Source organism: Ambystoma mexicanum, chromosome 9, assembly GCF_040938575.1.
Source record: "Ambystoma mexicanum isolate Mex_15411 chromosome 9, UKY_AmexF1_1, whole genome shotgun sequence".
NCBI lineage: Eukaryota > Metazoa > Chordata > Amphibia > Caudata > Ambystomatidae > Ambystoma > Ambystoma mexicanum.
Window position 1 is genome coordinate 593,929,766 of NC_090931.1, and position 24,200 is coordinate 593,953,965.

Consider the following 24,200-nt stretch of genomic DNA (forward strand, 5'->3'; position numbering starts at 1 on the left):
ACGTCGACACCTTTTCTGTCAACGCCGGCGCCGACTCGGTCAGCGCCCTCGACGCCTTTTCTGTCGATGCCGACTCGCTCGGCGGTGGTGTCGGAGGGGCCCCGGGTTTGCCCCTAAAAAGGCTATGGCTAAGGTCCGGCACTGCTTTGGTCCGCAGAGGTCTTCCTCTCCCCGCCTGGAGTACATTTCAGAGGGTGATGAAGGCTCTGATGGTGGCCTGGTTCCGGTTCCGGTTCCGGATGACCTTATCTCGGGCCATAGTCAGTTTGATGACCTGAGGCAGTCACTGCATGATGCCAGTGGACTGGACACCTCTCCAGAGGTGTTTTTTGTCGGCCGGAGCCTGGCACTCATGCCGATTCGTCATATCGGCGCCTTATGTCTCGGGTTACCGAGTACTTGGGTTGGTCAGCTCCCCAGGGGAGTTCGTTCAGGATGATCTCACGGACATCCTTGATCTCGATCCACCCACTGACCCGGTTTTGCCTTTTCATATGGCTTTGCAGAGAAGGGTGGCGGCGGCTTGGACTGCTCCGGAGAGTCTCCCGGCAGTGGGCAAGTCTTTGTCGCGAAAATACCGTCCAGCCAGTAGCGACCCCTGCTACTTGTCTAGACACCCCACCCCAGAGAGTTTGGTGGTGCAGGCGGCTACGGCCCCGGCAAAGCAGGCGTTGTATCCTACCATCCCTCCGGATAGGGACGACAAACGTTTTGATGACTGGGCGAAGAAAGAGTTTTCTTCTGGGGGTATGGCGCTTCAGGTAGCCAATTCCATATGTGCCTTGTCTCGTTTCACACACACTCTGTGGAACTGTGTTGCATTAGCGGCTGATCATATTCCCGAAGGGGACGAACGGGATGGTTTCCTTGCTATGGTTCAGGATGGCAAAGATGCCATGTGTGAGGCCGTTCAGTCGGGTTTGGACTTGGCGGATTGTGTCAGCCGGTCCATGGCGGCGAGCACCGTAATGCGCAGGTTTGCGTGGTTGAGGAAGTCTGGGTTCGCTCCTGATGTGCAGTCCCGGCTCCTCAACATGCCCTTTGACGGTGAACACCTTTTTGGCAGCAAGGCTGACGAGAGCCTTGAGAGGTTGCAGACCTCCAAAGCTGCAGCAAAGTCGTTGGGCGCTGCAGTTCGCCAACCTCTGCCTTTTCGTCCTAGGGGACAGCAATGGAGGGGAGGTTCCTTTCGCTATTACTCGTCCTTCAGTAAAGTGAGAGGAGCTAGCAGTCAGAGGCCATCGTAAGAGTGCCAGAGGTGGAAACAAAGGTACTCGAGGTGCCAAGGCCGCTCGGGCAGTTGCCTCTTTGCCCTCAGGCAACGCCGCAGCCGCTACCACTCAGTCATGAGGCCAGGTCCCATGGTTCGCTGGTTGGGGGAAGGCTGGTGCAGCATATTGTAGAGTGGCAAGCCATTACTTCAGATGTGTGGGTTCTGGAGATCATAACCCACGGCTACTGTCTTCCTTTTCGGCAGAGGCCTCACGACAATCCACCAGGGAACCTCTCTTTGAAGAGTCCGGATCCACTCCTTGCGCAGGAAATTCAAGCCCTGCTGGAGAAAGGCACCATAGAACTGGTGCCTGTAGCGGAGAGGAACAAGGGATGGTATTCCCCTTATTTTTTGATTTCAAAGAAAGACGGGGGATTGAGACCAATCATGGGCTTGTGCGGCTTGAACAAACTCCTCAGGAAGGACAAGTTCAAGATGGTTACTATCTCTCAAGTCCTCCAGGCCCTTCAACTTCAGGACTGGTTGGTGTCTCTCGACCTCAAGGACGCTTACTTCCATGTGCCGATCCATCCCAAGCACAAGAAGTACCTGAGGTTCGCGGTTGGCGACTCGCACTTTCAGGTCCTGCCGTTCGGATTGACCTCCGCCCGAGGGTTTTCACCAAGCTCATGGTGCTGGCAGCGCATCTCAGGCAAGGGGGGGATTCACGTCCACCCCTACCTGGACGATTGGTTGATCAGGGGGAGCTCTCCCGAGCAAGTCCTGGATCATCTGTCCGTCACCTGCCACTCCCTTCACAGGCTGGGCTTCTCCCTCAATTTAAAGAAGTCCCATTTGACGCCAACACAGTGGCTCCAGTACATCGGAGCAGTGCTCGACACTTGCCTGGGGCAGTGTTTTCCTCCCCAGGTGAGGGCTCTTCACATTCAGCAGATGGTGCACAAGTTTCAGCATGCCCAGACGCTCCCAGCGTTCGAGTTCTTGAGGTTGCTCGGCCTCATGGCATCCTGCATTCTTCTGGTGCCAGAGGCTCACCTGCGGATGAGATCTTTGCAGTGGGCGCTCAAGCTCCAGTGGTCTCAGTCCTCCGGCAGGCTGTCGGACCCTGTTCAGGTGCCGCCCTCAGTAGCCCGGGACCTTCTGTGGTGGGCCGTCGAGGGCAATCTGATGAAGGGTGCCCGATTTTGGCTGCCCTGGCCGGAGGTGACGATCGTGACGGACGCATCCCTCACGGGATGGGGAGCTCATGCCAACGAGCTGACAGTCAGCGGTCGTTGGTCTCCGTCGGAGTCCAGACTCCATATCAATCTGCTGGAGCTGAGGGCCGTCAGGCTAGCCCAGAAGGCTTTTCTGCCGACTGTGCGCATGAAGAGTGTCCTGATTCTGACAGACAACACGGTGGCCATGCACTACCTCAACAAAAAGGGGGGGGGCAGGGTCACTACCGCTGTGCAGGGAGGGGATGCAGCTCGAGTTCTGGGTCATCCAGCAGGTAGTTTCGATCTCGGCAGTTCACCCGGCCGGAGACGACAACGAGATGGCGGACGCTCTGAGCAGGCAGAGCACGATCTCTCACGAGTGGGAGCTGGCTCAGGAGATTCTCCTGGAGATCTTCTCCCTTTGGGGGACCCCTCAAGTGGATCTCTTCGCCTCCAGTGTCAACCGGAAGTGCGAAAGGTTTTGCTCGCGGGAATTTCCTCCAAAAGGAGCCTTAGGAGACGCGTTCGTGGTGGAGTGGTCATTCCCACTGCTGTACGCGTTTCCTCCAGTCCCCGTCACCCCGCAAGTGTCGCAGAGGTTACAGAGGTTTGGTTCCCGGGTGATCCTCATTGCTCCGGCGTGGGCCCGGAGGACGTGGTACCCGGACCTTCTAGACTTGTCCATCTGCCCTCCACGTCGTCTTCCCTACCGAGACAATCTGCTCTCACGGGAGGGGGGTCAGGTTCTCCATCCACAGGTCAGATCCCTCAATCTTCATGCTTGGCTTCTGAAAGGTTGAGGTATAAGGATTGGGACCTCCCTGAAGACGTGATGGAGGTGTTGCTCTCGGCCAGGCAGCATGCAACTAAGTCTCTGTACCGTTGCCGTTGGAGAAAGTTCTGCGACTGGTGCAGAGTTCAGAATGTGGATCCTTTTGAATGCGACATTCCCATGGTTTTTTCTTTTTTGCTTTCTTTGGCCCACAGGGGCTTGCAAGTGGGGACCATTAAAGGTTACCTGGCGGCGCTGCCCATATTTAAGCGCTCGTCTGAAGAGTGTTCCTGTTTTAAGATTCCTTTAATTTCGCAGTTTTTGAAAGGGTTCACTAATATGTTCCCTCCGTCACCTTTTTTGGTGCCAAGTTGGGATTTGAACCTTGTTCTTAAGTTTCTTATGGGTGCTCCGTTTGAGCCTTTACATTCTTGCCCTTTGAGGCTGTTAACTCTGAAAACTGTGTTTTTAGTTGCGGTTACTTCCACTCGCAGAGTGAGTGAGTTACAGGCACTTTCAGTTAAGCCACCCTGCACTGTGTTTCACAAGGACAGGGTTGTCCTTAGAGTTCGTCCTTCTATTCTTCCGAAGGTGGTTTCGGAATTTCATTTGAGCCAGAAGGTTGTTCTTCCGGCGTTCTATCCTCCTCCACATCCTGGTAAGGAAGAGGAGAGGCTCCATAGGCTTGATCCTAGGAGAGCGTTGAGCTTTTATATCTCGCGCATGTCCCGGGTCAGAGTGGACGATCAACTTTTCATTGGTTACGCTGGAAAGCGTTTAGGACAAGCTGTGACGAAACAGACTTTGTCTCGTTGGATTATTTTAGCTATCTCCGAGTGTTACCGCTTGGCGGGTAAGGACCCTCCGGCTGGCTTGCGGGCCCATTCTACCAGAGGAGTGGCTGCCTCTACTGCCCTGCAGAGGGGAGTTCCTATTCGTCACATCTGTGATGCAGCCACCTGGGCTTCAGTACATACTTTTGTACGTCAATATTCCCTCGATTCCATCAGAGGGCAAGATCTGGCCTTTGGCAAGGCAGTTCTCTATTCCGAAATTTGATTGGGCATGCTAAATTTGTATTCTAAATTCTTTCCCACCTCCTTGCTCGGTACTGCTTTGGGAGTCTGTCATAGATATGGAATACGTCGGAGGACCCAATCCCCTCGAAGAACAAGCTACTTTCTTACCTGGTAACGTTCTTTCGATGGGATGGTCCGACGACGTATTCCATATCGCTCCCTCCCTGCCTTCCCCGCTGCAGAATTTCTTTTGCGATTGCAGCTTGCGTTCCGCAAGGCCTTGTGTGTCTGACTGGCAGAAAACTGGTGGCACACGTTCTGGAAAAAAACTATAACTGAAGCTATGGGCGTCGTGCGTCCTACTTATCACATCGGGTGACGTCGGCCGTCGGAGGAGGTCCTCGGGGACGGTGCATCGACGTCATCGACACAGGACGCAGACGCCAAAGATTTTCCAAAGCAGCACAGCTGTGGACATTACCTGTCATAGATATGGAATACGTCGTCGGACCATCCCATCAAAAGAACGTTACCAGGTAAGAAAGTAACTTGTTCTTCTGTGTCACAACACTGCTCACATTGACCCCTCTTGGGATAAGCCTGGCTGCTCGACCACACTACCAACCTGTGTAGTTCAGACTTATACCAAAGATTAGGTCCCTATTGCCTGGATGTCAAGGTTATTTTAGTGCACCCAAAGGGTACTGCATACAATCTTGCCTAACAAACTCCTGTAACAATTGTATGCGTTTAGCAATTAAGAAGTGACGATTTGGAAGTATTGAAAAATATATCTGTGGTATGGTTTATAGTGATAGGTTTTAACAGTGACTCTTGTGTAAATATAATAAATATAAATTTGAACCCAAATGTCTAGCTTTGTAACTAAATGAATACTTTCGTTACTCGCCTGAATGCCTGTTCCTGCACAATTGTAATTTACCATGCCACTAATGACCAATCATTTGCATGTCTGCATCTGTATTGTATAAATGTAAATGTACCATACTGTGAATGACCAATTATGTGTAACTTCATGTATGACTTTGTAAAATAAGCGCTAGGTGCGCTATATAAATGCAAAAATAAATATTTCAATATACATTTAAGTGTTTCCCTTTGATGTACTTTACTAACTGGGTTCAGTGTACTTACCAGCAGCTCAAATCTTCCTCTTAAAATAAGCCTGACTGCTCTGCCACTCTGCCAAGTTCCTGAGTTAGTACAGACTGATACTAAGAGTTGGGGATCTGCAAACCACGGATGTAGCTTACTAAAGTCTTACCATTATGTAGGACTTTAGGAAAAATCTCCTAACAAGATAAAAGGTACTGACTATTTAAATAGTCACTTTGCCAATACGAATGAGCAAAACAGGCAAGGGAAGTAAGGCAAAAGTCTGGACAGGGTACAAAACAAGCAAAAAGAAAAGGTGGCGTATAGAAAACTATGGAGGGAATGTTGCAAAAAGAAAATCTTTCTGAACTATTTACAAGGCTGTCATCCTGAATTCCCCAGGCTACCTCACTGAGAAACTCTGCATCTACGAACCACCAGATGTACAGACATGTGCTGACTTTGACTCTGGTGCCTGTAGGAAAGAGCCAGAATACCGTCCTTCGTCTACACCCACAGACCCTAACCTCCTCCATGTCAGACTCACCCTCTTGTTTCTACATTTCAGGAAGGAGCTCAAGACACTCCTATTTAAGGAATGGCTCCTCCATAACACCTAGAACCATATACCGTGGAGACTGGGTGTCCTGCTCTCCCGTTTCCTCCCTTGCTTGCAGATCCCTTGCAGGACAATTGCCTGCCCTCCCCACTTAAGTGTTTGGCTTCTTGCTCCATAGTATCTCTGCTTCCTTCACTGTGGCCTGCCCCCCCCCCCCATGACTTTTAAAGCGCTACGTTGCTTCCTGTAGCGAGGTCCGTGCTCATGAAATACCATAATAATAATTGTAATGCAAATGACCATGGTGCCACCTTAAAGCTGTGAAAAGAGCAGCCAAACCGGTATGTCCCTAGACAACATTTCAAAAGCTTAAGAATCTCCGAGAGCTAATGTAGGCATCAGAAAGAATATTACTCAAGTTAATTAACTTTTTTGTTTCAAGAGAATTCACCTGGTTACTGCACTAACAATAAGTAGTTAGTCTGTTCTAGTACTTGGAAAGTGTTCTCGGCCATTGTTTTTTCTGTGCAAGAAAATGATGTACTCTAGATATATATATTGAAATAAAGCTCTGTTAAAGGATCCTCAATATTTCTAAAGCAAGTTTGCCTTGTAGGGAACACCTGGTACATACTTAACGTCACTCAGCCAAGCCACCTACAGTCAAGAACACGTTAAGCCCTCTGTTGGATCCATTTCTCTTGGGCTGCCAAGGCAACAAGAATCCTCTAAAACAAGTAGGATATTTAATGAAACTTTGAACCATGAGCTTTTTTAAGCATACTGTTTTGATGTTCATGTACTGCTAACTTTGCTATTATGTCATTTATCTTCTATACATGTCCCTTTGTGATAGCTTCAGTGGTTTACATCAAACAGGAAGATCTTTCCTCCAGGAACCCTACTTCCCAAGCTGAGGGCCTACTGGTCAGAGCGCAGCATGAAGGCGTTGTCAGAGGTAAGATGCCGTTTTGTGGGTCAGTCAGTTGTCACCCATCTGGAGCCGTTTCTGCCTGTATGATAACCAAGTCTTTTTATTGAAAATAAAACTGTAGGCCCATCTCACTCTACCTTACTACTTTTTGGTTAGACTGCAATGCTCTAGCTTGTTTCATGAATCGGTTATATTAAGGTGGATTTTCAGAACAAGCCCAGTTGGGAGGGTTCTGGGATGCTATCCTAATTGATGAACTGGGTAATTGACATTTAGGTCTTGCCAGATTTTATCAAGATGTAGTGTAACAGAGTAGTATGGCAAGGCTTCGGGCGCTGCAGTGCGGGGTAATAGTATAGTGTCCCAAACACAGAGCAATTTAATGAATCACCCTGTGTTAGGAAAGATTTCGTTATTGTAGGGAACTTTCCTTCCATGTGGCAACCCCTAAACTTTTTGCTATTGTTTTCAACCTGTTTTCTTGACTTTGCCAGAGAAGTGCAGCCTTCTGCTGTACTCCTCTGGGCTTTCGCTCCTTTCTTACGGGGAAACTGACATGCCCTTAAGACAGTCAGTACCGGGGAACGCTGTTTCCCGTAGTTTCTTTTATCGTGTCGCCATTTTAGTGCAACACGACACAAGAGGGCACTGTAAGCTAAGTTACAGCTCTCTTGGGTCTCTAGCCTTCTACAGACCCTAGACACTCTTATAGGATGGTTTTTGGACCGGTGCAAGTCATTCAGGGACTGGGCTGGTGGCAGCGATCATTTGGTTTATTTTGAGCTCCTTTTGCCGTTCTGAGCACCTTTTTGCCGCGAACACAAAAGGGTGGCCCGGCTACACAAAATGGCCGGACCACGAGGCTCCTTTGTCTAGTCCACTGTCCGTCTTGCTCCCTTTACCTTCCCCCGGGTCAGGCGACCCGGGGCCTTCCTTATTTGGGCATGTAGTTTCCCGCGAAACACGGTTGCTTTCGCGGGCTTCTACATGTCGTTTGAGTGCCCCCAGGATGTGGGCTGGGCTGTCTGGTCCCAATACACATCCTGGGTGCCAGAGAGTCTAGGGTGGTGTGAATGCCTGGGACCACTGTGGTCCGTGATTGGTCCACGTATGGTATGTGTGTTGATGAGCGGATCTCCCATTGGCTCCCCTCCGTTTTGGCGCGAAGGGAACCGTGGATGAGAGGGAGCTGGAAACACCACTGCCATGTCGATCTCCTGAGTTCTTACGAACCCAGGGATACAGGAGCCAAGTATCCTGCGAACACGAGGCTGGACCGAGGAATCACTGGTGACCCCCTGAAGAACTTCTGCTCCTCATTGCTGTCGTCCGGTGAAGCCCTTTCCACCTAAGATCGAACAAGAAGGCCTGTACTGGCGCTTCGACCTATTGGAATAGCAGGACCAGCTATTCCCGGCACCTTCATCAACTCCTGCTGTAAGCCTTCGGAAGTGTCTCTGGGCCATCCAGTTGACTGACCAGCTTACTAAGGAGGCCTGCTCTGTAATCGCCGACAGGTTGGGTGGTATTCTGAGTCCGGGGCATGCTCACACGCTTCGTTTGCTTAGCAGTCCTAAGCTAGAGGTGAGCAGTGCTCGTTTGGCTTGAATACACCCGGCCGTTCCGTTGCCCTGCTGTGGCGACAAAACTGTGCTTGTTTCTTCGATCGGGACGTCTTTTTACTCTGCACGACGACGAGACGTTCCCTGCTCTTCAGAACCTGCCAGAAGCTGCATCTATCGAGGAGAAGCTCGGGCCTGCTTGCTTCGGGGACCGGTGAGTAGATTAGCTAGGATCTGGTCGCCCTCCTGCAGTGCCCCCTTGCTTTTCCCCGCTGTGAATACAGCACCCCTTGTCCGTACTCGCGCCCTGCTTCTGCCTCACAGTGGAGGCTGCGCTAGAGTCGCGGACCGTGTTCTCCTTCATTAGAGCTCCCTACAGAGCTGTTCAACGTCCTCCGAAGAGCTTCACCTTCTGCCCATTGGCACCGGCGTGTGCAGGTACTTTTGAGCGCTAGGCTCCACTCTTCGTAGGGATTGGACTACCATCTAGTTAGGGGCCTCAGAAGGCGGACATATCACACGCATTGGTTCGCACTGCCTGTTTTCCTTCCCCTGCAGGTGGATAACATATTTCGTGCTGCTAATGCTGTGAAACTGTGTATTCTGTATATATATTGGGTGGATAGTGTATGTGTTGGTTTAATATCGTTGTATGTTGCTGCTTTTACTGTGGTCATTAGTTTTGAGGCCTTATAATAAATGTGTATCTATTTTTGATATAAACAACTGTTTGGAGTAGTTTGTACGCGCTCTTGCTTTGTGTGCTCATTGCGGGCTTTCAGTCACCCTCACCCCTCTTGAGACCTAGTCTTGACCGCCGCGATCGCTACCTTGATTGGTCTGGCTTGTCCAGAGGTTACCCTGTTCCAAGTAATTAGGTTGGCCTTCTGAACTTCTGCGCCACCAGGACAGAGTTCAGAAATCCGTCTTAACAAATTGGTGTACAGCGGTGGGATACGACTGAGGGTATCCAGTGTTGCGCACGAGCTAAGGCGTTTTCAGGTTATTCCAACCAGGACACGCAGTAAAGTATTGAATATAACGTTAAAAAGGCCATAGTCCTATCAACAGTATGGAAACGAATACTTTGTTAACCTTAAATGCTTCGAAATCTGAAACATTGAAGAAGATGTGTGCGGAGAGAGGGGTTTCCTCTCAAGGCACTAAATTGGAAATGATCCAGAGAATCGTGGCGTGGCAAGAAGCGCAGCTTGACGCTATAACTTCCGAGGACAGTGCAGAAGGTGGTGGGGCTGCTCTCACTGGCAGAACCGACGGTTCTGCCGCTGCACTGATCCATCACGACCACGAGGACAGGGAGGATGTAATGTCTAATGTTTCCTCTGCCAGTATTGATGGGGAGGCTATGCTTGAATTCAAGAAGCAAGAGCTGCGGTTTAGGCAGCAGGAGCTTGAATTCAGCATAGCCAAACTGAAAATCGACCAGGCAGAAAAACAAAAAGACAGGGATCACCAGTTGGAACTGGCCAAGCTTCAGTTCGCAAATGGGTCCAAGGGTCCTGGACATGGTTCTGGGGCTTCCTCTCATCCACGGTTTCCAAAAGATCTGCTCAGTGTGTATGAGGAACGAAATGACATTATGGACTGGTTAAATGCGTTTGAGTATGCATGCGAGGTTCAAGAGGTTGATAATGCGGATAAGATTGCATGGTTACTCAGCAGACTGCCCCATTCTGGTTGCAGTGCCATTATGGAAATGTCGAAGGCTGAGCGCGCTGATTTTGCAATGTTGAAGCAGACTCTCATTTTAAAGTTTGGGAAGACTCCGACCCAATATTTGAAAAGGTTTAGAGAGTATAAGAAAAAGGAAGGTGGTACTTGGGTGTCGTATGTAGCTGAGTCCCTGAAAAACTTGACTGGCTGGGTTGAAGGTTATAAGGTTTCTACCTTCGAAGGCATGATCAATCTGGTCATGCTGGAACACATTTTTGCTTCTTCTTCCCCGGAGCTTAAGCAGCATTTGGCCGATTCGAAGGAGATAGATCCTAAGAAGCTGGCCATTGCAGCAGATTTATGGGTGTCACATCGAGTGTCCCATAAGGACAAAACTCATCCTGGTAAGCAGGAGGAAGGGAAAAAGTCCAAAGATGTGGAGGGTGGGGAATCTGCTAAATCTTCTTCCCATAAGGGCCACAAAAAGAAAAATAAGGGTAAGCCATCCGAGAACTCACAGGGTAGTGGAGGTTCGCCTCCGAAACAGAACTCTGGTTATAATAAGCCTCCCTACGTAAACAGACCCAATGGGGCTTGTTTTTCTTGTGGAGCAACTGACCATGTGAAGGGGGATCCCCGTTGTAAGGTTAGACCTTTGGGGGTCCACTCCGCTAATCTGGCCTTCTCCTCCTACGAGGAAGAAGAGATTACAGGAGCATCCTTCTCCTCAGACTCATTTCCCAGCGGAATAGAGGCTGAGGTAGTTTTAGTGTCCCTGGGTTCCTGGGAGCCTAAAGTCGCAGAGGCGTATGCTAGGATTCCGGATAATACCAAGCACTACTTTAAAGACAGTGTGCTGATCAATGGAGTGGATACTCCAGCTCTTAGGGATAGTGGGTGCAGTCGAACTGTAGTGGATTCTACCTTGGTAGACTCAGAGGAAGTTGCCAGAGCTACTCTGATGCCCACTAAGTTGGCTGACGGCCCCCTCCGTATGTTTCCCGTGATCCCTGTTAATCTAACTTTAAATGGTACAGCAGTTAGGATTCCAGTGAGCATTCAGAGAAACGTCCCGGGAAAGGTCTTGTTGGGCAATGATCTCAGAGCTCTAGGGCTCGTAGGAGACACTGCCGAAAGACCCTACACACGGTCTCAAGCACGGGCAGCATTGGCCAAGTCCAATACGCCGCCCCAGCCGAAGGGGAAACCCAAGGCGAAAGGAGTCAACAAGTCCCGACGGGGGAAAGAGAATATTCCCCCGAACTCGCCTACCACTGCGGTGGAGGGAGTTGGTCAATCGCCCGAGCCTGACGAGGAGGTGGCGATGCCTGAAGTGTTCGACCCCAACGACCATCCTGAACTAAAAGACTTGTTAGTTGAAGGAGGTCCTGATAGGGACGACTTCAGTAAGGGCCAACGTGAGTGCCCATCTCTGGAAGGCCTAAGGAGACAGGCCTGCTCCCAGCTTGAGGGTGAACCTCCTGGGTTGCAAAGGATTTACCAGGAAGGTGGACTCCTTTATAGTGAGCCCACAGAGTCTACAGAAGGAGACCATAGGAGGTTGGTGGTTTCCCTTGCTGTTAGGCCCTTCCTCCTGCAGTTGGCGCATGTCGTTCACCTTGCTGGTCACCTTGGTATGAGGAGGACCAAGCAAAGGCTATCCATGCACTTCTACTGGCCCAAGATGGGGGTGCAAGTAGAAAGTCACTGCAGGAGTTGTGCCTCCTGCCAGTTGTCTGGTAAGGTTGGCGCGACAATCCAAGCTCCGTTGGTACCGCTCCCAGTTGTGGGGGTACCATTTGAAAGGGTAGGGATCGACATGGTTGGTCCCCTTGACCCGCAAACATCCTCAGGCAATAGGTTTATCCTGGTGCTGGTCGACCATGCAACCAGGTATCCTGAGGCCGTCCCATTTACAACTGTAACTGCCAAGCCAGTTGCAGAAGCTTTACTCGGCATGTTTACTAGGGTTGGCTTCCCTAAAGAAGTTGTGTCGGATCATGGCAGCAACTTTATGTCGAAGTATAGGCAGGCTATGTGGAAAGAATGTGGGGTCACCTACAGGTTCTCTTCTGCATACCGCCCCCAGACCGATGGTCTGGGGGGGCGTCTTAACAGGACGTTAAAAAGCATGATTGGGGCTCTGGAGGAGCCTCAGAGAAGAAAATGGGATCTTCTTGTTTCATGCTTGCTGTTTGCCTACCGAGAGGTACCACAGGAGGGTGTTGGCTTCAGCCCCTTCGAACTTCTGTTCGGTCATCCCGTACGGGGACCCTTAGCCATTGTCAAGGAGGGATGGGAGATGCCCACTCCCCCTGTTACTACCAATGTAGTTGATTATGTGCTAGGGCTCAGAAAACGGATGGTACTTCTGATGGGCTTGGCTAGTGCTAAATTGAAGGCAGGGCAAGCGCTGGTGAAACATTGGTACGACCAGAAAGCTTCCCTCATCAACTTTACACATGGCCAGCAAGTCCTGATCGTGAATCCCATAAGGCCTCGAGCTTTACAGGACAAATGGTCAGGCCCTTACCCAGTGGTGGAGCCCCTGGGTGAGGTTAGCTATTCAGTGGACCTTGGAAGGCCTGGACAGGCTCTAAAAGTGTTTCACGTGAATAGGCTGAAGGCTTTCGTCCCAAGCGGCGAAATCGCAGCACTGCTATTGGCTTCAGACGTTGAGGAAGAGGAGTCTGAACCTCTCCCTGACCTGTTCCAAAGCAGTCCTTCAGAAAGCTCTTTTGAGGGTGTCCGAGTGGCCCCTCACCAAAATGGACAAGGCTCAGTGGTTTGCCTTGGACATGAAGTAGGTGGAGGGAGGAGACAGCCTCTATCCAGTAAGGTACCAGCGGTACAAGACTGGCCTACCCCCACTACGCAAACCCAAGTGAGAGCCTTCTTAGGACTCACGGGTTATTACCGCAATTTTGTGGCAGACTATGGCACCATAGCTGCTCCTCTGACTGCCCTCACAACTCCGAAGAAACCCAAGAAGGAAACTTGGACTGACGAGTGTGAGAAGGCCTTCAATGGCTTGAAAGACTCCTTGTGCCAGGCCCCTGTGCTCAGGGCCCCTGATTATCAAAGACCTTTTATCGTGCAGACGGATGCCTCTGACACTGGGATAGGAGCTGTACTATCACAAGTAGATGAGAAGGGTAAGGAACACCCTATCGGTTTTATTAGTCGCCAGCTTAAGGACAGAGAGCTCAGATGGTCCACGGTAGAGAAAGAATGTTTCTCTGTTGTGTGGGCCCTAAGGAAGCTGCGGCCCTACCTCTATGGGACCCACTTCACTGTGCAGACTGACCATAAGCCGTTAAAGTGGCTAATGAACATGAAGGGGGAGAATCCAAAGTTGCTTAGGTGGTCCATAAGTCTACAAGGCTTCGACTTCACTATTGAGCATAGGCCAGGTGTCCAACATAGCAATGCTGATGGGTTGTCCAGAATGTTTTACCGACCTGAACAAGAGACTCATCCAGGGGTGGATTAGTTCCCCCTGTCCATAGTCTGGGAGGGGCGAGTGTTAGGAAAGATTTCGTTATTGTAGGGAACTTTCCTTCCATGTGGCAACCCCTAAACTTTTTGCTATTGTTTTCAACCTGTTTTCTTGACTTTGCCAGAGAAGTGCAGCCTTCTGCTGTACTCCTCTGGGCTTTCGCTCCTTTCTTACGGGGAAACTGACATGCCCTTAAGACAGTCAGTACCGGGGAACGCTGTTTCCCGTAGTTTCTTTTATCGTGTCGCCATTTTAGTGCAACACGACACAAGAGGGCACTGTAAGCTAAGTTACAGCTCTCTTGGGTCTCTAGCCTTCTACAGACCCTAGACACTCTTATAGGATGGTTTTTGGACCGGTGCAAGTCATTCAGGGACTGGGCTGGTGGCAGCGATCATTTGGTTTATTTTGAGCTCCTTTTGCCGTTCTGAGCACCTTTTTGCCGCGAACACAAAAGGGTGGCCCGGCTACACAAAATGGCCGGACCACGAGGCTCCTTTGTCTAGTCCACTGTCCGTCTTGCTCCCTTTACCTTCCCCCGGGTCAGGCGACCCGGGGCCTTCCTTATTTGGGCATGTAGTTTCCCGCGAAACACGGTTGCTTTCGCGGGCTTCTACATGTCGTTTGAGTGCCCCCAGGATGTGGGCTGGGCTGTCTGGTCCCAATACACATCCTGGGTGCCAGAGAGTCTAGGGTGGTGTGAATGCCTGGGACCACTGTGGTCCGTGATTGGTCCACGTATGGTATGTGTGTTGATGAGCGGATCTCCCATTGGCTCCCCTCCGTTTTGGCGCGAAGGGAACCGTGGATGAGAGGGAGCTGGAAACACCACTGCCATGTCGATCTCCTGAGTTCTTACGAACCCAGGGATACAGGAGCCAAGTATCCTGCGAACACGAGGCTGGACCGAGGAATCACTGGTGACCCCCTGAAGAACTTCTGCTCCTCATTGCTGTCGTCCGGTGAAGCCCTTTCCACCTAAGATCGAACAAGAAGGCCTGTACTGGCGCTTCGACCTATTGGAATAGCAGGACCAGCTATTCCCGGCACCTTCATCAACTCCTGCTGTAAGCCTTCGGAAGTGTCTCTGGGCCATCCAGTTGACTGACCAGCTTACTAAGGAGGCCTGCTCTGTAATCGCCGACAGGTTGGGTGGTATTCTGAGTCCGGGGCATGCTCACACGCTTCGTTTGCTTAGCAGTCCTAAGCTAGAGGTGAGCAGTGCTCGTTTGGCTTGAATACACCCGGCCGTTCCGTTGCCCTGCTGTGGCGACAAAACTGTGCTTGTTTCTTCGATCGGGACGTCTTTTTACTCTGCACGACGACGAGACGTTCCCTGCTCTTCAGAACCTGCCAGAAGCTGCATCTATCGAGGAGAAGCTCGGGCCTGCTTGCTTCGGGGACCGGTGAGTAGATTAGCTAGGATCTGGTCGCCCTCCTGCAGTGCCCCCTTGCTTTTCCCCGCTGTGAATACAGCACCCCTTGTCCGTACTCGCGCCCTGCTTCTGCCTCACAGTGGAGGCTGCGCTAGAGTCGCGGACCGTGTTCTCCTTCATTAGAGCTCCCTACAGAGCTGTTCAACGTCCTCCGAAGAGCTTCACCTTCTGCCCATTGGCACCGGCGTGTGCAGGTACTTTTGAGCGCTAGGCTCCACTCTTCGTAGGGATTGGACTACCATCTAGTTAGGGGCCTCAGAAGGCGGACATATCACACGCATTGGTTCGCACTGCCTGTTTTCCTTCCCCTGCAGGTGGATAACATATTTCGTGCTGCTAATGCTGTGAAACTGTGTATTCTGTATATATATTGGGTGGATAGTGTATGTGTTGGTTTAATATCGTTGTATGTTGCTGCTTTTACTGTGGTCATTAGTTTTGAGGCCTTATAATAAATGTGTATCTATTTTTGATATAAACAACTGTTTGGAGTAGTTTGTACGCGCTCTTGCTTTGTGTGCTCATTGCGGGCTTTCAGTCACCCTCACCCCTCTTGAGACCTAGTCTTGACCGCCGCGATCGCTACCTTGATTGGTCTGGCTTGTCCAGAGGTTACCCTGTTCCAAGTAATTAGGTTGGCCTTCTGAACTTCTGCGCCACCAGGACAGAGTTCAGAAATCCGTCTTAACACCCTGGGGGCCACTTGTATAGATTCCAATCCAGACATTGTGCCTTGAAATATTGCTATCTTGGCCTCAAAGATCGAGGATCAAGATTCGAGACGTTTTATTGCGGGTATAACATGTTTTTCTCAGGAGACGTGGGCTTTGGATTGTACATCTCTTCCTGGTTACCAAATCTTCATTATTCCTGCAGTTAAAATCTTGAGTGCCAGACATTGTGGGCGTTATCATTCTGGTGCATGTTTTTAAGGCGGTTTTTATACCACCCTCTCTTGAGGATGCTACAACAACTAACCCTAGGTGTAAGGCTATAACACCTGACAAGAAAGGGAAGCCAAACCTCTCTTACACATGGGTGGCATTGCCAGAGTGACGAGACTTAACTCTTGGGTAGGGGGTAGTAGGTCGACAGAGGTACATTTATTCTACACTCACAAATCCAGAAAATACACCCCACTGATATACTGAAAAATATATCATTAATACATTTAAATATAATACATATACTATCTGTTGAAATAAATACTCTAACATTAATGCACAGTATTAAACATTTACCAGTATCTTATAAAACCAGCAATGGCTATATACTGACTCTCCTAACTGCAAATTTCTATCTAAGTCTTTTACCAAGGGCAAGCATACAACAAGAGGGGGTTGGGAGAACCAGGATACCCCAAAACCTAACCAGCAACTAAGTATCTTCTAGCATGAACACCTAGGTGCTGCGTCCTAAAGACGCATCCCAACTGTAATAGATGTGAAAGGCCCTAGGCCTGGTGGCTGTAACCTAGCACATCTGGCTGGGCTTGGGGTCATGAAGGGAAAAACAATTGAACTCAAAGGATTTTTTTTTAACCTTCCCTAAGGTCTCAAACACTCATTTAGACTTACTAGGGCCTTATTACGGTGTTAATGCCCAGTTGCCCGGAACAATATTTATAGGCTTCTGAGAGGATGGATCAACAGCGAACGTAAGCAACAGAGTATAAGACTCAATTAAAATTTCAACAAAATGTATCTTCCTGCTACATTCCCCAAAAAAACGTTCACTAGGAAGTAAGTGTTTCAGGTACATTTACCATTGTAGAAATTGAAGGGATGACTTTATAACTAAATAGAAAATCACAGCTCAGTATGGAAATCGTTAATGCTAGTCCAGACCTCGCTAAGCCTCTTGGGGATACAGTAAAAATGTCCACGGTCAGGTAAGCACCCCAGAGTCATTTTAAGGAGTGTTCCACTGTCAGTTCAAAGTTCCATTTGATATAATGGTAAAAGTTAAAGGCCCATCCACACTGAAGGAGGTAATTCCAGTTCTACCTCACAGGTGCGGATGCTGCAACGATCAACCCCAGGGAAAGCCACTGAAGACCAAAAGTCTCCAAAGGCTGGAATAGAGACCACAGATGAAGTTGCAGAACAGGAGAATCAACCCCTCACCCTCCCCAATCTAAGTATGTGGGGAACTGCAGTTAGGGCTCTCCACCAGGGGTTTATACCACAACCAGGGCTAACAATCAGGAGTGCATATCGTGAATAATCATCCTTTCTAGGAACCCAAGTTAAGCACTCACGTTTGCAGTTTTGGCGGAAAGGCCTCTAGGAACCCAGGGACCCAAAACAATTCCATAAATAGACGGCTCTTTTCCACAGATGTGTGTTAGGCAAGATTGTTTGCAGTACCCTTTGGGTGCACTACAACAACCCTGACCCCCTGGCAATAGGAACCCAACTTTTGGTATAAGTCTGTACTACACAGGTTGGTAGAGTGTTGAGCAGCCAGGCTTATCTCAAGAGGGGTCAATGTGAGCTGTAGGGGAGTTGCACAGAGTTCACAGTGACAAGTATTCAAATAAACTCTTACACACAAGGTTTCTTGATTAAACAATTATTAATTTAAGTCTGTTTGAATAAGCCGCCTTCAGAAAGAAGCAATATAAAGCAACACACAAATATACTTCAAAATACACACTTAGTTTTCTAAATCAGCAAATACCCATTTGGGAGGGCTCACAGACACTACCTGCACCCTCAGGTGACTTCAATAGTTAGGGTGCTGGGGACGAAGTCGGTTAACTCTTTCCTAGAAGGAAGGCAAAACACATAATCAGAGGAGAGAAGAGTTGTTCAGGGAGTCAGAGCAGCCAATGTTAAGTTAGAAAAAGTCAAGGTGAACTGAAGCACTTCTTGCAGGTAAGTAAAAGTCTTGCACAATGTTTTTAGAACTCTTTGTAGAAAAAGTAGAATCAAATGTAGGGTCACAAGCTGTGAGGCCTGTGAGTACTAGAAGATGCAAGCAAGTCTACATGAGCAACCAAGACAAGTCTCAACTGAGAACAAGCAAGGTGGCACAACAAGAGGTAAGTTCTCTTAGACTGTACAGTACCTTTAGGTTGAAGAAAAGTTCAGCAGATGGTTTCTGTTTTTGTGCAGCTCTGCAGATACTGGTGTTCCTGGCCCTCAGTCGTGGGGACAAGAGGGGGGACTTCTGGGGACTCCTGCACTGCAATGGGACCGTCACCGACCGCAACCAGCAATCTTCAAACAAGTGGCACTTCAGTGTTTCAGCTCCTCACGTCTACCGCAAATAGCAACACTGCGGTTCCTGGCTGTTGAGATGGGCTTTCCTTGCATCTGGGGTCCAGCACTCTGAGGTGGCTCAGGCTCGGTCAGTCCTGCTTCCAGGGAGTCCGGAGGATCTTCCTGGAGCTCTTGGCCGGCTTAAAAGCAATGCACACAATCTGGTGTTCCTCTCCCTGGTTCCAGCAGCAACTGCAGTGGAAATTCAACCTGCTTCGAGAGTTTGTCCAGGTGGCTTACTTTGGAGTTGATTCGTCCCACCAACTCAAGGGGAGAAGTCCTTGCAGGGGCTTCTCAGTCTATACGAATTTGGAGTTTAAGCACCGGGCAAACCAACGGTCCAGGAGTTGCAGCAGGCGTCCTCTTCAAGTTCTTCTTCGGTTCCTTCGTCCAGTGGTAGACTCTGCCTTCCAAGCCAAAAGCCTTGCCTTTTTTCCAGTCCTCTCCCATTAATTCCAGCCTAGCTGTGAGTCACCAAGCAGGGTGGCTGTCCTTGCCGGACAGTCAGCTGGCCGATCACTACAGAGTGCATTTGGGTCTCCTAGGAGACTAAGCACATGGAATTTCGGGCACCTCCCTCACTTCCTGCCCACCCCAGACACCCTGGAGCCAGAGGCGGCTTCACTCATAAAATCCTGCCAAAGGCAAAGAGAACAAAGAGACCAAACCTGGTTTGGTGCGCAGAGTAAATCTCAAGAAGGACCTTTCCACAAAGAAATGTCAAAAAAAGAAGACCGGGCCATTTTGAGAAAAATGGCATCCTTGGGTGCTTTACTGCAGCTGCGAACGCAGCCCACGGTAAATGCACACCATGGTAGTTAAAAGTAAACCACTGCCACCAGCCATTCAGTGGGGAAAGGGTAACATAAATAGACAAAGGGGATACTAGGTAACCCCTCCAGCACCTTATTGTAAGTTAGTGGTGCTGTGTCTAGAAAGTTACATATGTAAGTAAAGTCAATTTCACTTTACTGCTGTGGCAAAGAGTAGTTTACCCCAGAGAAGGTATTTAAACCTTGGGAAATCTGAAAGACTTCCTTGTGTCACTGCGCTGAAGGTGCTGTGTGTGACACAATGTAAAAGAAAATGCCTATGGAGTTTGTCAGGCTCCATACCCAAAATAAACAGTGTTCAAAATCACATTAAAATACAGGAGAGAGTGGGGAAAAGGGTTTAACTCTCTCCAGGGTAAAAATTAAAGTCCTCAAAATCCAGCAAAGTTGCTGGGGGTCTCTAAGGTATAGAGAAATTAGCACCTTTCTGAGAATTCTCCCTAACAATGTGGTTCACAGAATTCGCCTCTCTAGTACTTGAACCCTTGGCCAACAGAAGCCACAGCAATGCAGTGAAGAAACAAAAGCATCTGCCAGGATCTCTACCTACAAACTAAGAGACAGAAATCTGGGGAGGGAGTCTTCCCAGGAGAACAGGGAACCCGAACAAACTGCTCACAGCAAAAGAGAGAACAAATAAAGGTAGCAGCATAGAAGCAAAAGGTCCAAGGACAAGGATTAATGGCTCATGGCACCTTTGGATGTCGAGGATGGGTGATCGAGCACAGAAATGACCTTGCAGCTCCACTCTGGGTGCCTGCAGTGCACTACAGCCAAGCAGAAGAACCTGGTGTTAAAATGTGGTATTCACAGTAAAAAGACCCTGAAATGGTCCCAAAGTGGAGGACTCTGTCCAGCAGATGTGTGGAGTCACCTGGAGTCTCCAAGAAATCCAGACAGAACTTTTGGCAGCAAAAAACCCCAAATCGGGATAAGGCCCAGCCACTGCACTTATGAAGTACTGCCAATTGAGGGCTTTAAAAACACCTAAAACATTGTGAATTGTCGGGTAAACTCCTCCAGCAGGCCGCCGCACATGCCACCTCCAAATTCTAGGGACACAGCAGCAAGACAATTCGGGTCAGGGTAGAACTTAAATACCTCTGTGAAAGGGGCTTGGCCTTAGGCCATCCAGCCAATTGCAAAAGGGCTAGGGAACTCTTAGGGGAGTTTTCCTAAAGTCCTACTAGCAGTAAGACTTTAGTAAGCTATCCCAATGGTTTCTAGATTCCCAACTCTTAGTATCAGTCTGTACCAGCTCAGGGCCTTGATAGTGTGGCAGAGCAGTCAGGCTTAACGTAAGAGGAAGATGTGAGCTGTAGTTAAGTACTCTGAATCTTAGCTAGACCGGCACAGCAAAGAAGCACTTACCTGTATATTTATAATAGATAAATATTGATTATATTTAAACCAAAATCACTTTAAATACTTCAGACAGCAACGTTAAAACACTTAGGAATACTAGATAATACACTTAAAAGGGCACTTTCACTTTTGTGATTGTTAGAGGTTACATTTGTAGCAACGTTAGCGGAAAAGACAAGGTTATCGTATTATCAGTAATTGCGCACTCATGCGTTTTTCAACAGGTTATACATTAATGCATTTACTCTGCAAACGCATATAGAAAAGTCACTTAAAGGGAGGAAAATAATTGGTTAGTGCAAGGTTCTAGAGACGGTTTCTTAGTCCAAAAACACAACCCTAGCAGAAGGCAGTTCGAAGAGGGCTTGAAATCTTGACAAACCGCGAATACTGAAGAGTTCCTGTGTATTTCTTCCAGTGTCTGAAGTTATTGAAGCAGCAAGTTAGTAAATAACAAAGGAGACCTATAAACACTTTGGAAAGGGGGCACAAGCGGCACCCTCGGTCTCAGGTAAGAGGGGACTGCCCTGCACACCTCTAGGTGTACTCCAACGCTCTTCAGCGACTTTTTGGAATCCGGTAAGTAGTACCTTTTTCCCCACAGCACCTTAAGTTTGAAGAAAGTGTTTGTGTTGGCTTCTCCACAATGTGGCAGCTCTGGACCTGACTTCTGGATTCCTTGGTCTGGTGGCGAAAGACAGGACAATGTACAGTGTCTTCCAGCAGCAGTCTCGAGTGGGGACCTGTGCCATGACTTTCAGCAACTTCTTGGTTCACTCTGTGGTTTTGGCGTCTTTTCAGCAACACCAACAAAGGACACGGATCGCCCGGTCAATCTTCTTTGCTTTCTGTAGTCCCACACTCTGGTGAGGGGTCTAGGTGAGTTGGATTGGATCTCTGGAGCAGTTCTCCTGTTTGGGTTCCACAGCTCTGGAAACGGGAGATGGCTTGTTTCAAAGGTGGTCCTGGGACTGGTTGTTCCCACCAGCCAAAGGGAAGGAGTCCTCTTTGGAGCTCCTCTGTCGCATAGAAAACAGGGTCAAGAAAGCAGTAGTCACTGCACGGTCTTGCAAAGGGTCTGCAGGCGTCTCTGGTCGTCTTCTTCGCTTACTTCTGTACTTCTGTTTCCTGTGGTCGACTTGCTTTACATAACACAGCCCTCTGCAGTCTCTCTCCGCATTTTTCAGAAAGGGGCGTTTGGCTGTCCAATCAGGACAGCCAGACCTCCTGTAGGAACTGGTACTATTCAGACACTCTGGCAGACAAAGGACAGAGGAGGTGGAAAATTCCTCCCCCACTTCCCGCCTGCCCAGACAATCTAGAGCCTAGGTGGGGATACCTACTTGTTCCCATCAAAGGCAAATCACACACACAGACCTTCCCCCTCCCAGAATGGAAGAAGGGCTAACAAAGAACCACCATGCTAGTAATGGCTAAAAAAAGAAGGGAGGCCCCAAGTTGGTACTTCGGTGCCCCTATTGTGTACTACTGAGGCTATGGACTTATGCGGTATAAAAAATACACAATAGTTGGTAGAACACGTCCACTGCCACCAGCCATAACTAGGTGATTTTCTAGTCACAGGAAAAGCGTATCCCTTTGGCACTCCACTGAAGGTGCTGTGTGCCAACCTCCCAGACTATAGAGGTTTTGGGAGAGACACTAATATTGAAGAACTGTAGTTGACTTAAGGATGTAGGTAAACTAATCTTAAAGGAGAACCCAAATGGTCCCCAGCAACACTGCCCAGAAGGAGCTGTGTGCTGCAGTAGTAAAACAGATGCCTTGGAGCCACCAGGGGGCGCTGAGATGTGCTGAAGCATCTCTGCTGATCTCCTCCCCAGGGCAGCTAAAAAGAAGTCTGAGCGCCCATTAGACCCCCAGCAGAGGAGATCCGACCCCCCCACCAGCGGCGGTGCGGACCCCCCAGGCACCTTTTGTGTGAAAGTCCAGTCGTCAGCAGAGGCGGGATACCTGAGATCCGAGCCTGCTTCGCTTGCTGGGGAAGCGGTTTGTGGCCCGTTTACCACCTGTGGTTCCGCAGTGGTTGAGGATTCCCCATGGTGGGTGAGGGGTTTCTGGCCTTCCAGCGGCTGGCGTGTGATGTAGCCATCCCCATCCTGGGGGTAGTGAAGATCGCCGTTTGTGCTCGCCTCCTCTCTCCTCTCCCTCCTGAGTCGGCCCAGTGTGTTTTTTCTCTTGCCAAGATGCTCCCAAGTATCAAGCCCCCTGAGGTTGATGCTAGCAGTGGCGCTGTGGGGGTGAGAGGTGCCGGAGCTGTGCCCATCGCTTGACTGGCTGCCGGAGTCATCTGTTCTGGCCCGCTGAGGCCTGCCCTGTCATTGCAGCCTGAGATGATCGTTCCCTGGAGGGGCGGCTGCTGTGGGCCTGCACCGGGTGTCCTGGAGGCACGGAGCCGAAGAGCCTCGGCTGAAGCGGGATCCCGTCGGGAGCCGCTTGCTGGAGGATGTCTGTGGAGTTTGGTTGCGGCAGTGCTCCAACCCCCCCCCCCCCCCCCCCCCCACCCAGTGGAGTGATTTCGGGTGCAGGTCAGGACTGTAGAGAGCCTGTATGGAGGGAGTGAGGTGCTGCAGTGCCAGGGGGCCGTTATTCTCCGCTCCGGATTGAAGGTTTGTGTCTGCAAGGTGGGGGGAGCCCTCTTCTCATCATAAGGAGGGAGCTTCCCTTGCAGGTCTGTACCCCATTGGAGAGTCCCGGAGGGCTGTCACAGAAAATATGGATGCCCAATCGATGAGTAGAGGCATGGCGGCCCTGTTGGAGGAGATCTGTGGATTCAGGGATGACATTAGCAAAAGGCTAGACTCGTTAGACAAAAAAGTGGACTCTTTGGATGACCGAGTCCAAGCCCTGGAAGCCAACCAAACCTTGGTCGACCTCCTCGAAACTCAATTTGATATACGCCTATCAGAACTAGATAGGAGAGAGGAGAAAGTCGCCCTCAAGCTGGACGACTTAGAAAACAGAGAGCGACGCTGTAATCTGAGATTCCTGGGCGTTCCCGATCGCAAAGGGGAGACAAAAGCGGATATTACTAGAATAGTAAATGTGGTTGTAAGTAAACTCTTTAATCAGGGGAATACCAGTGAGCCAACAATGACAGAGCCCACATGGCAGGTGCGCCCGCGAGAGGGCCCCGATCCATCCTGTCGAAATGTCACTATTACTCCGAGAAGGCCAAGGTCCTGGAGCTTGCACAGAGAAAGGGGCCCATTGATTGGGAAGGCTCCAAAGTCTCGATCTACAAAGATTTGTCCACCCTTACATTGTCACGCAGGCGGCTATGCAGTCCTTTAATGAAGTGGCTCCAGTCCAGAGTTTGAGATACCGGTGGGTCATCCATTTTCTCTCTCGTTTGGGGTGGAAGGTTACAAGTACTCCCTGGTTACGGAGGATGATCTACAGAGAGTGACTCAGGATCTCCTGGGGGACCCCTCCCCGGGTGATGGAGAGCCGAAAAGGGAGAAACATGTGTTGGAGCCTCGTAATGCAAAAATGTTTGTGGAAAGGTGCCGCGTCCGAGGCCATAGAAAATTCAGAAAAGTGGTGCCTTCCTCTCCCGAGCAGCCAGCACCTTGATCTGGTCCTGTATCCATTCTGCTCTGGATTGGATTGAATGGGAGTGAGGCTCGGTCCAGGGGGGTTCTCCCCGGGTTGCTGGCGGGTGGGGGGTACCCCGGTCTATTGCTCTACGGCATGGGGATATTGTTTGTC

At 49.8% G+C, this 24,200-nt stretch overlaps 1 protein-coding gene across 7 annotated transcripts in view; it reads left to right on the forward strand.

Moving 5' to 3' along the window:
- The window catches only part of NCOR1 (nuclear receptor corepressor 1), a 2,268,409-nt gene that overhangs the window by 1,211,923 nt on the left and 1,032,286 nt on the right, over positions 1–24,200 (forward strand). For all 7 annotated transcript variants that reach the window (XM_069615218.1, XM_069615220.1, XM_069615222.1 and 4 more), the window contains 2 exons: positions 6,516–6,636; positions 6,756–6,857. In XM_069615218.1, the coding sequence (XP_069471319.1) occupies positions 6,516–6,636; positions 6,756–6,857 (223 nt within the window). The remainder of the gene's footprint in view (positions 1–6,515; positions 6,637–6,755; positions 6,858–24,200) is intronic.